This window comes from Panthera uncia, chromosome B1 (genome assembly GCF_023721935.1).
Source record: "Panthera uncia isolate 11264 chromosome B1, Puncia_PCG_1.0, whole genome shotgun sequence".
In the NCBI taxonomy this organism is placed as follows: Eukaryota; Metazoa; Chordata; class Mammalia; order Carnivora; family Felidae; genus Panthera; species Panthera uncia.
Window position 1 is genome coordinate 122,850,285 of NC_064811.1, and position 15,666 is coordinate 122,865,950.

General features: G+C 38.9%; 1 protein-coding gene across 3 annotated transcripts in view; it reads left to right on the forward strand.

Annotated features, from left to right (window-relative positions):
• ARHGAP10 (Rho GTPase activating protein 10) overlaps positions 1-15,666 on the forward strand; it is a 322,588-nt gene that overhangs the window by 129,942 nt on the left and 176,980 nt on the right. For all 3 annotated transcript variants that reach the window (XM_049632246.1, XM_049632248.1, XM_049632247.1), the window contains exons 8-10: positions 1,578-1,707; positions 4,892-4,998; positions 7,455-7,549. In XM_049632246.1, coding sequence (XP_049488203.1) covers positions 1,578-1,707; positions 4,892-4,998; positions 7,455-7,549 — 332 coding nt within the window. The remainder of the gene's footprint in view (positions 1-1,577; positions 1,708-4,891; positions 4,999-7,454; positions 7,550-15,666) is intronic.

Consider the following 15,666-nt stretch of genomic DNA (forward strand, 5'->3'; position numbering starts at 1 on the left):
ATGTGGCATATATCGTTGTTGTCTTACTTCAAGAAATTGCCACAGTCACCCCAACCTTCAGCAACCACCATCCTCATCAGTCAGCAGGCGTCAACATCAAAGCAAGACCCTCCACCAGCAAAATGATTGACTCACTGAAAGCTCAGAAGATGGTTAGCATCTTCTTTTAGCAATAAAGTGGTTTTTATTTAAAATATGTACATTTTAAAGACATAATTCTATTGCACACTTAATAGACTACAGCATAGTGTAAACAGAACTTTTATATACACCAGGAAACCTAAAAATTCATGTGACTTGCTTTATTGCTACATTTGCTTTATTGCGGTGGCCTGGAACCAAACCCCCAATATCTCAGAGGTATTTATGTGTATAAATATTCTACACACAGATGTACCTTCAGAAAGAAGTGAGCGTTGGGAGTTGTCACTAAGCAAAGTGACAAAGGAGGCAAATAAATAAAATCAGGGTAAGATGAGTATTAAAATGGGGACAAGAAATCCTGGAGGCTTGAGAAACAGGAAGGGAAGAGAGAACTGGCATTAACAAATGAGTTCCACCCTCCCTGCAATCCTGCGTTTTGTTCTAGCACATAAAGTTTATTTTTTTAACTCTCAGCTTGTTTTTTTAAAATAAGCTTCTGAAGATAAGTTTTCCCCTTTGCAGTCTGCATTTATCAGACTCCTCTTCTCCTAAAGAATGTGTACCATTCTACCATTTTTCTATTCTAGGACCGTCGGTAACCTCTTTCCTTGTAGGGAGGAGAGGGGAGGAATTTCAATAAAAATTTTTTATCTCCGCTTGTCCACAGTTTCACATCAGCAGTTTTTTGGTGTTAATACAATTATTTTAGAGTGTGGATGAAAGAAATGTCCAGAAACTTGGTGGTGCTGACTCATCATGCTTGCCTTGGTAATTTTGTCACTTCACCTTGCATATACGTTTTCAGGGTAGCCGTTTGACAGAGATATTGGCATGCTGAGTCTCCTGGGTTTCAGAAATGTGATTTGTCTCTTCAGATAGCAAAGACATTATTTGTACATGAAATTCCACCCCCCCCCCCTTCCTTTATCTGAGAAGAAATATCATTTCAACTGCAATTGCCATGACCTGGAGAAGATGACCTCATATTTATTAGTTTGCAGAGCAGAATTAAGTTTTTCAGATTCTGAGTACTTAATATTGCTGGTATAATAACAAAGAGTCAGGTTGATTGTGCAAAGGAAAGACTTCCAATATATTTTATGACCTATTTTTTTTAAATCTAAGATTTAGTAATATTGTGAGACATGGAGGTAGGAATCCTTATGTTGAATAACACAATTATTCTTGGTGTTAGAAAGCTTCGAAAGTAATCCCTACTTGGCTTATTAGACTCCTATTAGCTATTTTACCAGTAATGTTTTTCTTTGAATGACAATCTTAAAGAGACACACTGGAAAGGATGGGTATACCTTGAGAAGTTTATAGAAAAATCCTACAAATTTAATTATAGTTATCCAGAGGCTTAAAAATGTACATCCAAAACACATGAAAACTGAAAACATATGTGTATATATATATTTTATCTATTTCAGACGCGGAATCGTTTTGAAGGAACAAGGTCAGAAGTGGAAGAACTTATGAACAAAATCAGACAGAATCCCAAGGACCACAAACGAGCAAGTCAGTTCACAGCAGAAGGCTACCTGTATGTACAGGAAAAAAGTAAGAGGACCCCGAGCAATGATGAATGACTGATGAAAAATTATTTTAAAACTCTTACTGTAATTACTCGATTTTTGGAATAATTATTCCTACCACTTCCTCTGCCCCCTCCTGTCCTAGAAGGTATATTTTATATTTGGGGGGAAAGCACATTTCTGCTCTGGGGAGGGGACCCTGAAATGAAGAACTCAAGATGCACCCTGTTTTCTAGCTCCACCCCCAAATTCTGTACCATACTTTGCTAACGCTTGTGAGGATGCCGGAACATGGTGTAAGGCTGAAAGCAAGGCGTGGTATTATCTTTTTCCTCCTTTCCCTTCACCCCCGTCCTTCTCACCTACGCATACACATAGGCACATTCATATACATATGCACACCCTCCTCCTCCCACAACTCCTTTTCCATGTTAAAGTCAAGAGGGACATATTCTTCCTATTCCTTCACATCACTGCTTTCCACACCAATCTGAGATCATTTGTTCTTGCTAAAATTATCAGGGTGATTGCAGATGGCTATACAAAATATTCCTAGGTGGCATCCTAACTTATCTCACTGCATTTTTAGTATTGTTGCTCTCAGTGAATATGCAGTGCATAGAGTGTCCTTATTTTGAAAATTAAGGCACCTAAAAATTCTTTAAAACTTTTGACAGTTTGGTCTTATTTTAACTGTTCAGCTCTTAAACTTTACTTCTTCAACTGTAGAACCCAAGTACTATGTGGTAGAAAGGAGGAGAATGTGAAAAGATTTCTGTATTTGCTCTCTTCCTGCCTCCCCACCCTTGGCCGCCGTCAGAGTACTTAACAATTTTCACTGAGCATGGCTGATTTACAGGACTTTCAAACTGACCACTGTAGTAGGAGGGCATACTCGTGGGCTAGCTATGGGATATCTGTGCTTCAAGTTGAAGCTAATGCATATGTAGTCGGCAGAGTGGTTGTTCTTTTTCTCTCTGTCCTTATGTAATCTGGACCTCCATACTCTTCACGTCTCATGAAGAGGAGTTACATGGCGAGCAGAACTCTATTTTTCTGACACTTCAGCTTTTTAATCTGTTTGTTCAATGAATTTGAAGGGTAGAGACAGAAGGATAGAATTTTTGTATTATATGCCCAAGTGAAAATCACAGGAAACTTTAATTTTTAGATTCGTAACTGTTGCTCAGCTTAACTGGCTTTGAGAGGAATTGGGCTGAAACTAGTTGGAAAAACAGAATGAAAACAACAGTGGCAAAATTCTCCTCTTGTTAACTGTGTGCCAGGCACTGTGCTAAGCTTGTTATACACCTCACTTAGTCCACTAAAAAACCCTATGAAGTGTATGGGGCTATTATTGCCCCATTTACCATTGACAGAATGAAAATACCATTGAGAAAATAATGTTCTTTAGATCATACAAGTCTGAATGCTGGTGTTGTCTGTCTGTGTTGTGCTCTCTAGTATATTATCTGGACCATGGACGGTGTGAAAAGCCTATATACTTGGGTCAGATGGGAGTCAGGAAAGGATGCTGGCTTAATTAGTGGGGAGACCTTGTTATGTGGGGCCAGAGACTCGGATTTGAGGTTAGGCTTTGTCATTTCTTGGGCATTTGGTCTAAGCTTAAATTTTTTTTTTTTTAATTAAAAAGATAATATGCCATTCTCCCTCAACATTTTTTTCTTAGGAATGAAATACCTGCACAATATGTTTTGAACCATAGAATAGGGTACCAAGCTAGCTATTCCTAACACACACACACACACACACACACACACACACACACCCCAGTGGTTCCTGAATTGTGGTTTTTGCACTCATGATGGTCTGAGGTGGGATTACTGTGGTCTGGTAACCCCTTTCAACCCTCTACTGTCCCCAAGACAATGTGGTCAGTTTTTCCTAAAGCTTGGTGGATTCCTTTTGAATGAGTCCCTTTTTCCCTCCTAAGCTTGTCCTTCTTGATTTTTAGATGTAGAAAGTTTACTTGTTTGTAGACGAAATTATGGTGACAAAACAAGTTACTTTTTATTTTTTTAATATAATTTATTGTCATGTTGGTTTCCATATAGCACCCAGTGCTCATCCCAACAAGTGCCCTCCTCAGTGCCCATCACCCACTTTCCCCTCTCCCCCACCCCCTATCAACCCTCAGTTTTCTGTATTTAAGAGTCTCTTATGGTTTACTTCCCTCCCTCTCTGTTTGTAACTTTTTCCCCCTTCCCCTTACTTTTTTAAAGTTTATTTATTTTGACAGAGAGAGAGAGAGAGAATGATCGCATGCATGTGAGTGAGCACGAGAGCAAGGGAGGAGCAGAGAGAGAGAGGAAGAGAGAGAATCCCCAGCAGGCTCCGTACTGAGCCTGATGTGGGGCTCAATGAGTTCATGACCTGAGCCAAAATCAAGAGTCAGATGCTTAACTGACTGAGTCACCCAAGAGCCCTGTTACTTGCTTTTTTTTTTTTTTTTTTAATGTCTTTACTTGGTAAAAGACAAAATGGTCAACCTCTGGGTGACCTAACTTGTGTTATAATTGTACTTTTATTGGCATGTGAAACTCAAGATTGCTAGGTACTCCTTATGTAGACCACTGTCTTCTAAGAGCTCTGATGGTGATAATATCAACTCTACAAGAGGTAAAGAGTGGTTCTGAGAATGTTCTGGTCAGATGTAGATAGCACCTCTCCATTCTTCATTTTTCATTTTAAAGCTTACCTTTACAAAGCATCATTAGTAAGGGCAGCTACCTACCAGGGTGCTAGAGTGGACTCAGAACTCCTGAGATGCTAGATTCTGTGATTGTATCATATTGAGAGGCCAGAACCAAATCCAGAACTATCACATACATTGAATGGAATCGTTGAAACCCTTGTGAACTCTTAATACCTAGAAATAAACAAAAAGTATAGTTCACAATTAAGACATTTTTAGGTGTGAGATAACGGTGTGGCAAACTGAGAAGTATGTCTGACTCATTGCTCTGTTGCTAAAAAGTATTGCATTTTCTCTCAAATGATCTCTCTCAGGCTTATTTTCCCTACTTTTTTTTTTTTTTTTTTAATTGGAATCCACATCGTTGCTGGTTTGTTTCCTTGAGCTGTGTTAGTTGCTGCTTATTTTTTTTTCCCTCTATAGTAATGCGTTTGGCACTCTGTTTATCTGCTTATTTATGAGGAAAAATTTAAAGATCTATTTCTTATTGAAGGGCCTGCTCCATTCGGTTCCAGTTGGGTCAAACACTACTGCATGTATCGGAAAGCAGCCAAGAAGTTTAACATAATCCCATTTGAGCACAGATCTGGGGGAAAGCTTGTAAGTATTTGATTATATATTTTTGTATTCTGTGTGACAGGTAGTTTTTTGAGGCTGACATTTTAATGGTGTATATATTCATTAATGGTAAATATACTGTATCTTGTTTTTAGGATTCAGATCTTTGTTTTCTTTTGTTCCTAAATGAAATAGGCCAATAAATAACAGCCCTTGTGGTTTTTGAATTGTATGTGTGGGTTTTTATGGTCAGGACTAGAATCCTTTTATGTCCAGTATTATTAGAGGATGTAGTGAACACCTCCGAGAAGCTTTCACAACTCAGTGTTCTGTCAGGTCAGTGTTCACACAGATCGGATGTGCGCACATGTATTCACAGCCTGAAAACATTATACAGTAGGTAATCTATAATGAATCATATTGTTTTCCATTTAGATGTACAAAGTTCTCACTTAGGCAGTTCCCATTTATTTCCCACAGAAATAAGTAGCAAAACAACACGTGATAGCAAGAAAACCTTAGGAGTTTGCTGTGTAAAAATGATGATCATTATTTGGGTTTTAAATAGAAACTGCAACTCATAGCAATAATCTATAGTGTGGAGACAAAGCTCTTCCACCAGTATTGAATGTAATTGGTAACACGTTAAAAAAAAAAAAAGGTGAACTCATTGCTTACTGGGTGGATGGGTATGATTTTGCTTTGGTGAATACAGAATTAACCCAGGTTCACTTCTATTTACGTATACTTTGCATCTTCCTGAAAAATGTTTAAAGCAGCTTATAATATAAACATAGTTATGTAATAAACATGGAAAATCAGGGCCGTGGAGAAGAGGAGGAAGTCAGGATATCACTCTTTTTTTTTTTTTCTAATGTTTATTTATTTTTGAGAGAGCGAGAGTGCATGCTTGCAAACAAGGGAAGGGCAGAGAGAGAGAGAGAGAGAGAGAGAGAGGATCCCAAGACTCTGAAGCAGACTCCGTGTTGTCAGTGCTGAGCCTGACACAGGATTCAGACTTACCAACCATAAGATAATGACCTGAGCCAAAATCAAGAGTCAGATTTAGCTTAACTGACTAAGTTACCCAGGGACAGGGACTCTGTGAGGATATCATTCTTTTTTTTTTTTTTTTTTTTTAATTTCTATTATGTTTGTTTATTTTTGAGAGAGCGAAAGAGAGAGAGAGAGAGAGACAGAGTGTGAGCAGAGGAGGGACAGAGAGAGAGAGGGGGAGAGACACAGAATCTGAAACAGGCTCCAGGCTCTGAGTTGTCAGCACAGAGCCCAATGCTGGGCTCGAATTCATGAACTGCGAGATTATGACCTGACCTGAAGTCGGACGCTTAACCGACTTAGCCACCTAGGTGCCCCCAGGATATCACTCGAAAAAGGCTGATGGGGTTAAGATTGAGCATGAGGACGGGGCGCCTGGGTGGCTCAGTCGGTTGAGTGTCCGACTTCAGCTCAGGTCACGATCTCACGGTTCGTGAGTTCTAGCCCCGCGTCAGGCTCTGGGCTGATGGCTCAGAGCCTGGAGCCTGCTTCCGATTCTGTGTCTCCCTCTCTCTCTGCCCCTCCCCCACTCATGCTCTGTCTCTCTCTGTCTCAAAAATAAATAAGCATTAAAAAAAAAATAAAAAAAAAAAAAAGATTGAGCATGAGGGTTGAGTGTTAGTCACGAGTCAGGACTAACTCAAATGCTAAGATAAGAGATGCCTTTCTGCTAAACCACCAAATAATAAAAAATACTTTTAGAATATAATGACTGTTAATATTTAAAATATTGGTATATTTGAATGTTTGTTTAGTATTATTTGGAGATTCTTGTATTTTAGAAAATGTCAGAATAGTCTAGAAGTATATACTCAGAGTTCTTAACAGTTTTTACTCAGAACCCATGTTCCTGCATTGCCTCTATCTCCCCTGGATGGTTTAGTGAGGTAAAATAGTACTGTATTAAAATAAATTAAGTAAAGATAAATTCAGGGTGATTCACTAAGGAAAAAAACCTATATTGAGTGGTCTAGCTTTTGATGATCACAGTAGCTGATCTAGGGCCCTTTGATACATTATGCTTTTTAGGTAGATTCATATGGAATTGAAGTTTTTGTAGGTCAAAAATGGTCACATATTGACTGTTTCATACAGTGTAACATAATGCGAATTAAAAACAAATTATTCTTTTAAAAAGTGCAGTAAGAGAATAACAAATATTCTAGCATTTGGAAACCATATTGTTAATCTGCCCTTTAAAATCAGTGCTCATGAGGTCTGGTTTAGTGTTACTGTAATCAGAGAAAGATCTAGAAAACCTTAAGGAAAAGAGGATGATGAAAATTAAGATTATACATATAGTTTAAACTCATTTGAAAGAGAACAGGATAAATGGACTTAAAATCTTGAAACTTGTGCCCCCTCCGACCCCAATATAGGATTCTTCAATATGTTTATGTTTATATTGTATTTTTGAGAATGTTAAAAATGATTATTTTCAGGGGGATGGAGAAGTGTTCTTTTTGAAAGAATGTACCAAGAGGCATACTGACTCCATTGACAGAAGGTTTTGTTTTGACGTGGAAGCTGCTGACCGGTAAGTTATTAGAATCATGCCACTTAAGGAAAGAAGCCTATAAAAAATAATTTAAAGAATGGAGGTTAATTGAAACTGAGGTTTCCTTGGCCTGAAAGAATGTTATCTTGTTACATTTCCAGGCTTTGTGTTCATTTTGACCTGTTAGTCTTTGTCCCTGTGTTTAGCTGTGGAGTGATAGCTTGCTCTCGGCTGGAGTTGGAGTTCTTCTAACCAGTAATTAAAAAATTACCTTGGAGCATTTCGTTGTTGACCCAGGCCTGATTGGTGGCACTGAAAGAATAATGAATGAAACTGAGGAAGTAGGTGACATAGCTGACAAGAGATAGTGGGCTGTTAATACAGAACAATATTCATTTTTGTGTGTGGGAATTTTCAGTGTGTATATTCTGTATGTGATGGAGGGTTGTAGGCAAACTATTCAAAGATTAGTTATTATTTCCCTTGTCATATGACTTTAAGTTATTATAAAAGAATCTTTGCTAGAGAGGAGGAAGTAAAAACAGAAAAAAGTTCGTCCGATAACATTACTACTTGTCTGGCATTTACTTCTGTGTCCGATTGTACTAAGGAAAATCCTGGTACTCAGAGAATGTTTCTTTCATAACGTCTCACAGTATGGTGGTTCCTTGCCACTCCTGGTTTTGTCAACACTGGTCTTTAGCTAAGGCTGTTTCATAGTTGTATAATAAAAGTTTACAATATGAGACTTCTGTAACAAAAGTTCATTTCAGGTCACATACAAAAGTAATTAATGCTTCCCCTTCCCTTAGAGGATGTGACCAAGTCTATGGCGTTGGTGCAGAGAGGGAAGAGCTATGCTTTACTTTCCAATAAATGGATTGAAGAGCAGGTGTGTAAAAGTGTGCCGTTAAGCACCATGATAAATTTGGTACCACCATGAAGAAGGCAGGTAGTTTAATAAGCATTTTGCCAAGAGTGGGAAAAAAAATGAAAGAGGATGTCATTGCGGAAGATGTTAAATTTCAAGCCAGCAAGGGCTGGTTCAGATACCTTAAGACATTCAGGCTGTCTAGTATAACTTGAACATATGTGTGTATATGCCCATAGTGGGCATTTACTGAGTCCTAAGTGCCAGACAGTGCTCTCCATTCCTTCCATGCTTTATCTCATTTTATCCTCATCACAGCCCTGTCAGGTAGGTATTATCCTTTTCATTTTATGATGGGAATCTGGAGGCATAGAGAGCTTGAGTGATTCTCCCAAGGGCATGTAGTTGGTAAGTGGAGGAGCTGAGATTTTGAGGCATTCTGAGATTTCTGAGAGGCATTCTGCCTCTAGAGCCCCTTCTGCTTCTTAGCCACGATGCTGTAAGTGAGTATTACCATGTAATTGTGACATTCCCTAAATAATTGAAAAAGGTGAATCAGCAGTGTTGTCTACTAGAGAATATGTAAATGTAGTTAATCTGATTTGCTTTGAAAGCAGGATACTCCTAGTACTTTCATTTATTGTTTTATTCCAGTTCGTATTGTTTTTGCCTAACCCTATATTTTTTTCTAAGACCTGACCATGCCAAATGCACTTGGTCAACGATGATTCTTACTATGATTGTAAGCATTTCCCACTCTTCCCAGTGATCGATGAGGGATTACTGTGGAGTTACTTTCATTTATAAAGCAAAAGATAATACCTTATAAATAGGCTCTGAGAACTGGGGAAGACTTTAGAGGTGATCTGTTCTAGTGGTTTTTAAACTGTTTTATAAGGAACCCCCCTTTTCAAATAAAATTTTACATTTATATGTATATGAAACAAAAAAGTTGCCTTACTAAAGTGGGGCAAGGGGCCTGGATCTGTACTCTTTCAGTTTCCTTCTTCTTGCAGACATCTCTAATTTGCTTCTGCTGACACCCAGAGCTGCTTTCTGTGGCAGGGGTACCGCTAGTCTAGATAGATGGTTGAAGAAAGGCAGACGGAGGATCTGATGTCTAGTTGGTGACTGATGAATTATTTGGAGTCAGCTGGGGTTGAGACTCCTATTCCAGGCAGAGTGAATGGCATATCTGAGGGCCTGTAGGCAAGGGAGGGCGTGGCCCATTTGACATCCCCAGAGACACCAATGACACTGGAGCAGACAGGAAGAGTGGGAGAAGAAGCTTGAGATGGGGGCAAGGGCCTGAGGTTTTTTAGCTTAATACATTAAATGGTTTTAAGTAGAGTAGCAGGTGATACATTATACATTATATTTTTCAAGACTCACCCTGGCAGAGTAGAGACAGGTCTAGAGATGGCAACAGTAGGGGCCCTGGATTAGTGTTGGTAGATGTGGAAATGGAAGCTAAGGGATCCATTTGAGGGAGATGCTTAGAGCTAAGTTTAGAGACAAATTGGATGTTGGAGTAGGAAGTGAAGTAAAGGAAGTGAAGGAAGGGAAGGTTTCTGGCTTAAGCAACTAGGTGGTGCCATTTACTAAGATGGAAAACCAAGGAGGCCCAGAGATGGATGGAGGATGATGAATTCAGCTGTGGTCATATTGAGTTAGATTGTTGTGGGTCATTCAGTAAGAAATCCATTGGCACCTAGGACATTGATCTGAGGATTAATGCAACAGTCTGCATAACTTGAGCCACAGAACTTGGCAGGTACATAGTGCAGAAAGGTGAACTGGAGGAGAGAAAAGCTGCAGAGGGTAGGGAGCTGTTTTTGCAGACAGAGGATAGAGAAAGAGAATGGGGGAGAGAGTGGTGTGTAGGATTGTGCAAGAAAAGCACTCCCCCCCCCCCCACAGTAGCTGGAGAGAGAGAGAGAAAGAGTGAAAACACTCACAGGGGACTGAATAAGAAGTCTGTTCCCCACAACCATTGGCAGGAAGAAAGCAGAGAGTTTCAGTACCACCAGGATTCTACAAACAGTGGAGCGCAGAGTCCGAAGCTCTGGAGCTCAATGCCTGGTGGTGCTCTGGTGAGGAAGCAGGGAGAATCCCCAGGAGCAGGCATTAGAGTCTGTGGGGTCTGTGTGCCATAAGGGGAGAGGCAGTTTCCCTGCTTGCAGTGCATTTGGTAGAGGCCATAAACCTCCCCATAGGCAAAGGTCCCAGTGGACCCCAGAGAGCAGCCACGTTTGTTGGTATTGGGACAAAGATGCCAGAGTGAGGTGAAACCTGGCACTGACTGTGCTGTGGTTTGCCATAATCTCTGAACCTCTGACACTGCATGGTCACAGGAATGTTTTGTGGGGCAAGCCGGCACCCAACCATTGCTCAGTGAGACCCTCCCCTAGAGAGTGAGCACGGGTCCAAGCCCCAGCGGTTTCTGAAGCATGTGGTTTTGAAACACAACCCCATCTGAGATAAAACTCTGGAGGGAGGTGCCGCCTAGCAGGCAGATGGCTTGGATGTAGACAGGGTAGAGGGGGAAGTTAGATGGAGGCCTGAGACAAAGGAAGGGTGCCTGATTGTGGGTCAGTGAGAGCGCAGAGTTCCTGTGTCAGAGACTAGGGAGCTGGAGAAACCATTTTCACCTCTCCTGCGCAGGCGCACCACACTGATCCACTCCAGTGAGCTGAGCAGCACCGCTTAGTGGAGAATGGATTCGTTACACAAAGTCCCACCAAACTGTTCCCTCCAAGCACATTCTCTAGAAGACCAGCACAAGTCATTCCACTCACTTAGTGTACAGATTATAGAGGGCTTCATAGTTTCAGTTCTAGGGGGAACTGGGTTTCATTCTGTTCACTGGTTCATTTATTTGTTCATTTTCTTTGCATCTGTTTTTGCTTAATTGTTTTTCTTTTTTTCTGTTTCTTCCTCATTCTTGGATACAGAAAGAAAATATTATTTTTACTACTTTATTTTTTAGTTTTTTAAATTCTACTTCATTTTATTCTATTATATAATTATTTCTAATTTTTAAATTTTTTCTTTTTTTCCCCTTTTCTTCTTTTTCTGTATTCTATCAAGCTTCTTTCAACAAGCAGAGCAAAACATGTAGGATCCGTCTTCCTTTATTTGATTTTTGTTTTGTTTTTAATTTAATTTTTTAATATTTTTTTTCCTCCAAAATGACAAATTGAAGGAATTTACCCCAAAGGAAAGAATAAGAAGAAATGACAGCCAGGGTCTTAACACAGATATAAGCAAGATATCTGAACTAGAATTTAGAATCACAATAATAAGAATACTAGCTGGGGTTGAAGAAAAGCATAGAGTCCCTTTGTGGAGATAGAAGAAATAAAATCTAGTCAGGATGAAATTAAAAATGCTATAACTGAGATGCAATCTTGAATGAATGCCACGATGGCCAGGCTGGGTGAAGCAGAGCAGTGAATCAGCAATTTAGAAGATAAAATTATGGGGAATAATGAAGCAGGAAAAAAAGGGGGAAACAAAGGTAAAAGATCATGATACAAGACTTAGAGAACTCAGTGACTTATTAAAAAGGAATAATATCCAAATCATAGGAATCATAGAAAATTAAGAGAGAGAAAAAGGGGCAGAAGGTTTATGTGAGCAAATTATAGTGGAAAACTTTCCTAATCTGGGGAAGGACACAGACCTCAAAATCCAAGAAGCACAGAGAACTCCCAGTGGATTCAACAAAAACCAACCATCAACAAGGCATATCATTGTCAAATTCACAAAATACACAGACAAGGAAAGAATTATGAAAGCAGTAAGGGGGGAAAAGAGCCCTTAACCTTTATGGGAAGACAGATCAGGTTTGCAGTAGACCTATCCACAGAAACTTGGCAGGCCAAAAAGGAGTAGCAGGATGTATTTAACATGCTGATTCAGAAAAAAATATGCAGTCAAGAATTATCCATCAAGGCTGTCATTCAGAATAGAAGGAGACAGAGAATTTCCCAGATAAAAACTGAAGGAGTTTGTGATGACTAAACCAGCCCTGCAAGAAATTTTAAGGGGGCCCTTTGGAGAAAAGACAAAACAAAAAAGAACAAAAGCAACAAAGGCTAGAAAGGACCAGAGAACACCATCAGAAATACCAACTCAACAGGCAACACAATGGTGCTAATTTCGTATCTTTCAGTACTTATTCTAAATGTTAATGGACCAAACACTTTAATCAAAAGACATAGGGTATCAGAATGGATAAGAATACAAGATCCATCTATATGTGCTTACAAGAGACTCATTTTAGACCTAAAGACACCTGCAGATTGAAAGTGAGGGGATGGAGAACCATCTATCATGCTAATGATCATCAAAAGAAAGCCAGAGTAGCCATGTTTATATCAGACAAACTAGATTTTAAAATAAAGACTGTAACAAGAGATGAAGAAGGGCATTATATTGTAATTAAGGGGTCTTTCCACCAAGAAGATCTAACAGTTGTAAACATTTATGCCCCCAAAGTGGTAGCACACAAATATATAAATCAATCACAAACATAAACTAATAGATGATAATACCATAATAGTTGGGGACTTCAACGCCCCATTTATAGCAATAGATCATCTAAACTGAAAATCAACAAGGAAACAATGGCTTTGAATGACACCCTGGACCAGATGGACTTAACAGATATATTCAGAACATTTCATCTTAAAGCAGCAGAATACATGTTCTTCTTGAGTGCACAAGGGACATTCTCCAGAATAGATCACATACTGAGTCAGAAATGAGCCCTCAACAAATACAAAAAGATCAAGATCATACCTTGTATATTTTCAGACTATAACACTATGAAACTTGAAATCAACCACAAGAAAAAATTTGGAAAGACCATCAATACTTGGAGATTAAAGAACATCCTATTAAAGAATGAATGGGCTAACCAAGAAATTAAAGAGGAAATTAAAAAGTACATAGAAGTCAATGAAAATGAAAACACAACAGCCCAAAACCTTGGATATGGCAAAGGTGGTCATAAGAGGGAAGTAATCCAGGCCTTCCTAAAGAAGGAAGAAAGGTCTCAAATACACAACCTAATCTTACATCTAAAAGAGCTGGAAGAAGAACAGCAAATAAAGCCCTAAAGCAGAAGACGGGAAATAATAAAGATTGGAGCAGAGATCAACGATATTGAAATAAAAAAGAACAGATCAATGAAACCAGGAAGTGGTTTGTTGAAAGAATTAACAAAATTGATAACTCCCTAGCCAGATTGCTCAAAAAGAAAAAAGAAAGGACCCAAATAAAGAAAATCATGATTGAAAGAGGAGAGATCAAACCAACACTGCAGAAATACAAATAATAATGAGAGAATATTATGAGCAATTATATGCCAACAAATTGGGCAATTTGGAAGAAATGGACAAATTCCTAGAAATGTATAAACTACCAAAACTAGATCATTAAGAACTAGAAAATTTGAGCAGACCCATAACCAGTAAAGAAATTGAATCAGTAATCAAAAATCTCCCAACAAACAAGAGTCCAGGGCTGGATGGCTTTCCAGGGGAATTCTGCCAAACATTTAAGGAAGAGTTAATAACTGTTCTTTTGAAGCTGTTCCAAAAAATAGAAATGGAAGGAAAACTTTCACACTTCTTCTACAAGGCCAGCATTACCTTGATTCCAAAACCAGACAAAGACCCCACTAAAAAGGAGAACTATAGACCAATTTCCCTGATGAACCTGGATGCAAAAATTGTCAACAAGATACTAGCCAACCGGATCCAACAATACATTAAAAAATTATACACCACGATCAATTGGGATTTATACCTGGGAGGCAGGGCTGGTTCAATATCTGCAAATCAATCAGTGTGATATATCACATGAATCAAAGAAAGGATAAGAACCACATGATCCTCTCAATAGATGCAGACAAAACATTTGACAAAATACAGCATCCTTTCTTGATAAAAACCCTCAAGACACTAGGGATAGAGGATCATATCTCAAGATCATAAAGGCCATATACGAAAAACTCACTGCTAATATCATCCTCAATGGAGAAAAACTTCAAACTTTCCCTGTAAGGTCAGGAACACAACAAGGATGTCCACTTTCACCACTGTTATTCAACATAGCATTGGAAGTCCTAGCACGAACAACGAGACAATGCAAAGAAATAAAAGGCATCCAAATCAGCAAGGAGGAAGTCAAACTTTCACCCTTCGCAGATGATGTGATGCTCTATGTGGAAAACCCAAAAGACTCCACCAAAAACTGCTAGACCTGATTCATGAATTCAGCAAAGTTGCAGGATATAAATTCATTGTAAAGAAATTGGTCACATTTCTATACACAAATAATAAAACAGCAGAAAGAGAAATCAAGGAATCGATCCCCTTTACAAGTGCACCAAAAACCATAAAATACCTAGGAATAGACCTAACCAAAGAGATGAAAAATCTATATACTGAAGACTATAGAAAGCTTATGGAAGAAATTGAAGGAGACACAAAATAATGGGAAAACATTCCATGCTCATGGATTGAAAGAACAGATACTGTGACGATACTTCCCAAAGCAATTTACATATTCAGTGCAATCCCTATCAAAATAATACCAGCATTCTTCACAGAGCTAGAACAAACAGTCCTAAAATTTGTGTGGAACCAGAAAAGAGCCCGAATAGCCAAAGAAATCCTGAAAAAGAAAACCAAAGCTGGAGGCATTACAATTCCAGACTTCAAGCTGTATTAGAAAGCTGTAAGCATCAATACAGTATGGTACTGGCACAAGAACAGATGCATAGATTAACGGAGCAGAATACAGAACCCAGACATGGACCCACAATCATATGGCCAGCTAATCTTTGACAAAGCAGGAAAGAATATCCAATGGAATAAAGACAGTGTCTTCAGCAAATGGTGCTGGGAAAACTGGACAGCGACATAAGAATGAACCTGGACCACTTTCTTAGACCGTACACAAAAATAAAGTAGATGAAAGTCCTGAATGTAAGGCAGGAAGCCATCAAAATCCTAGAGGAGAAAACAGGCAACAACCTTTTTGACCTTGGTTGCAGCAACTTCTTGGCATATCTCCAGAGGCAAGGGAAATAAAAGCAAAAATGAATGATTGGGACCTCATCAACATAAATAACTTCTGCACAGCAAAGAAGACAATCAGCAAAACTAAAAGGCAACCAATGGAATGGGAGAAGATATTTGCAACTGACATATCACATAAAGGGTTAGTATCCAAAATCTATAAAGAACTTATCAAACTCTACACCCAAAAA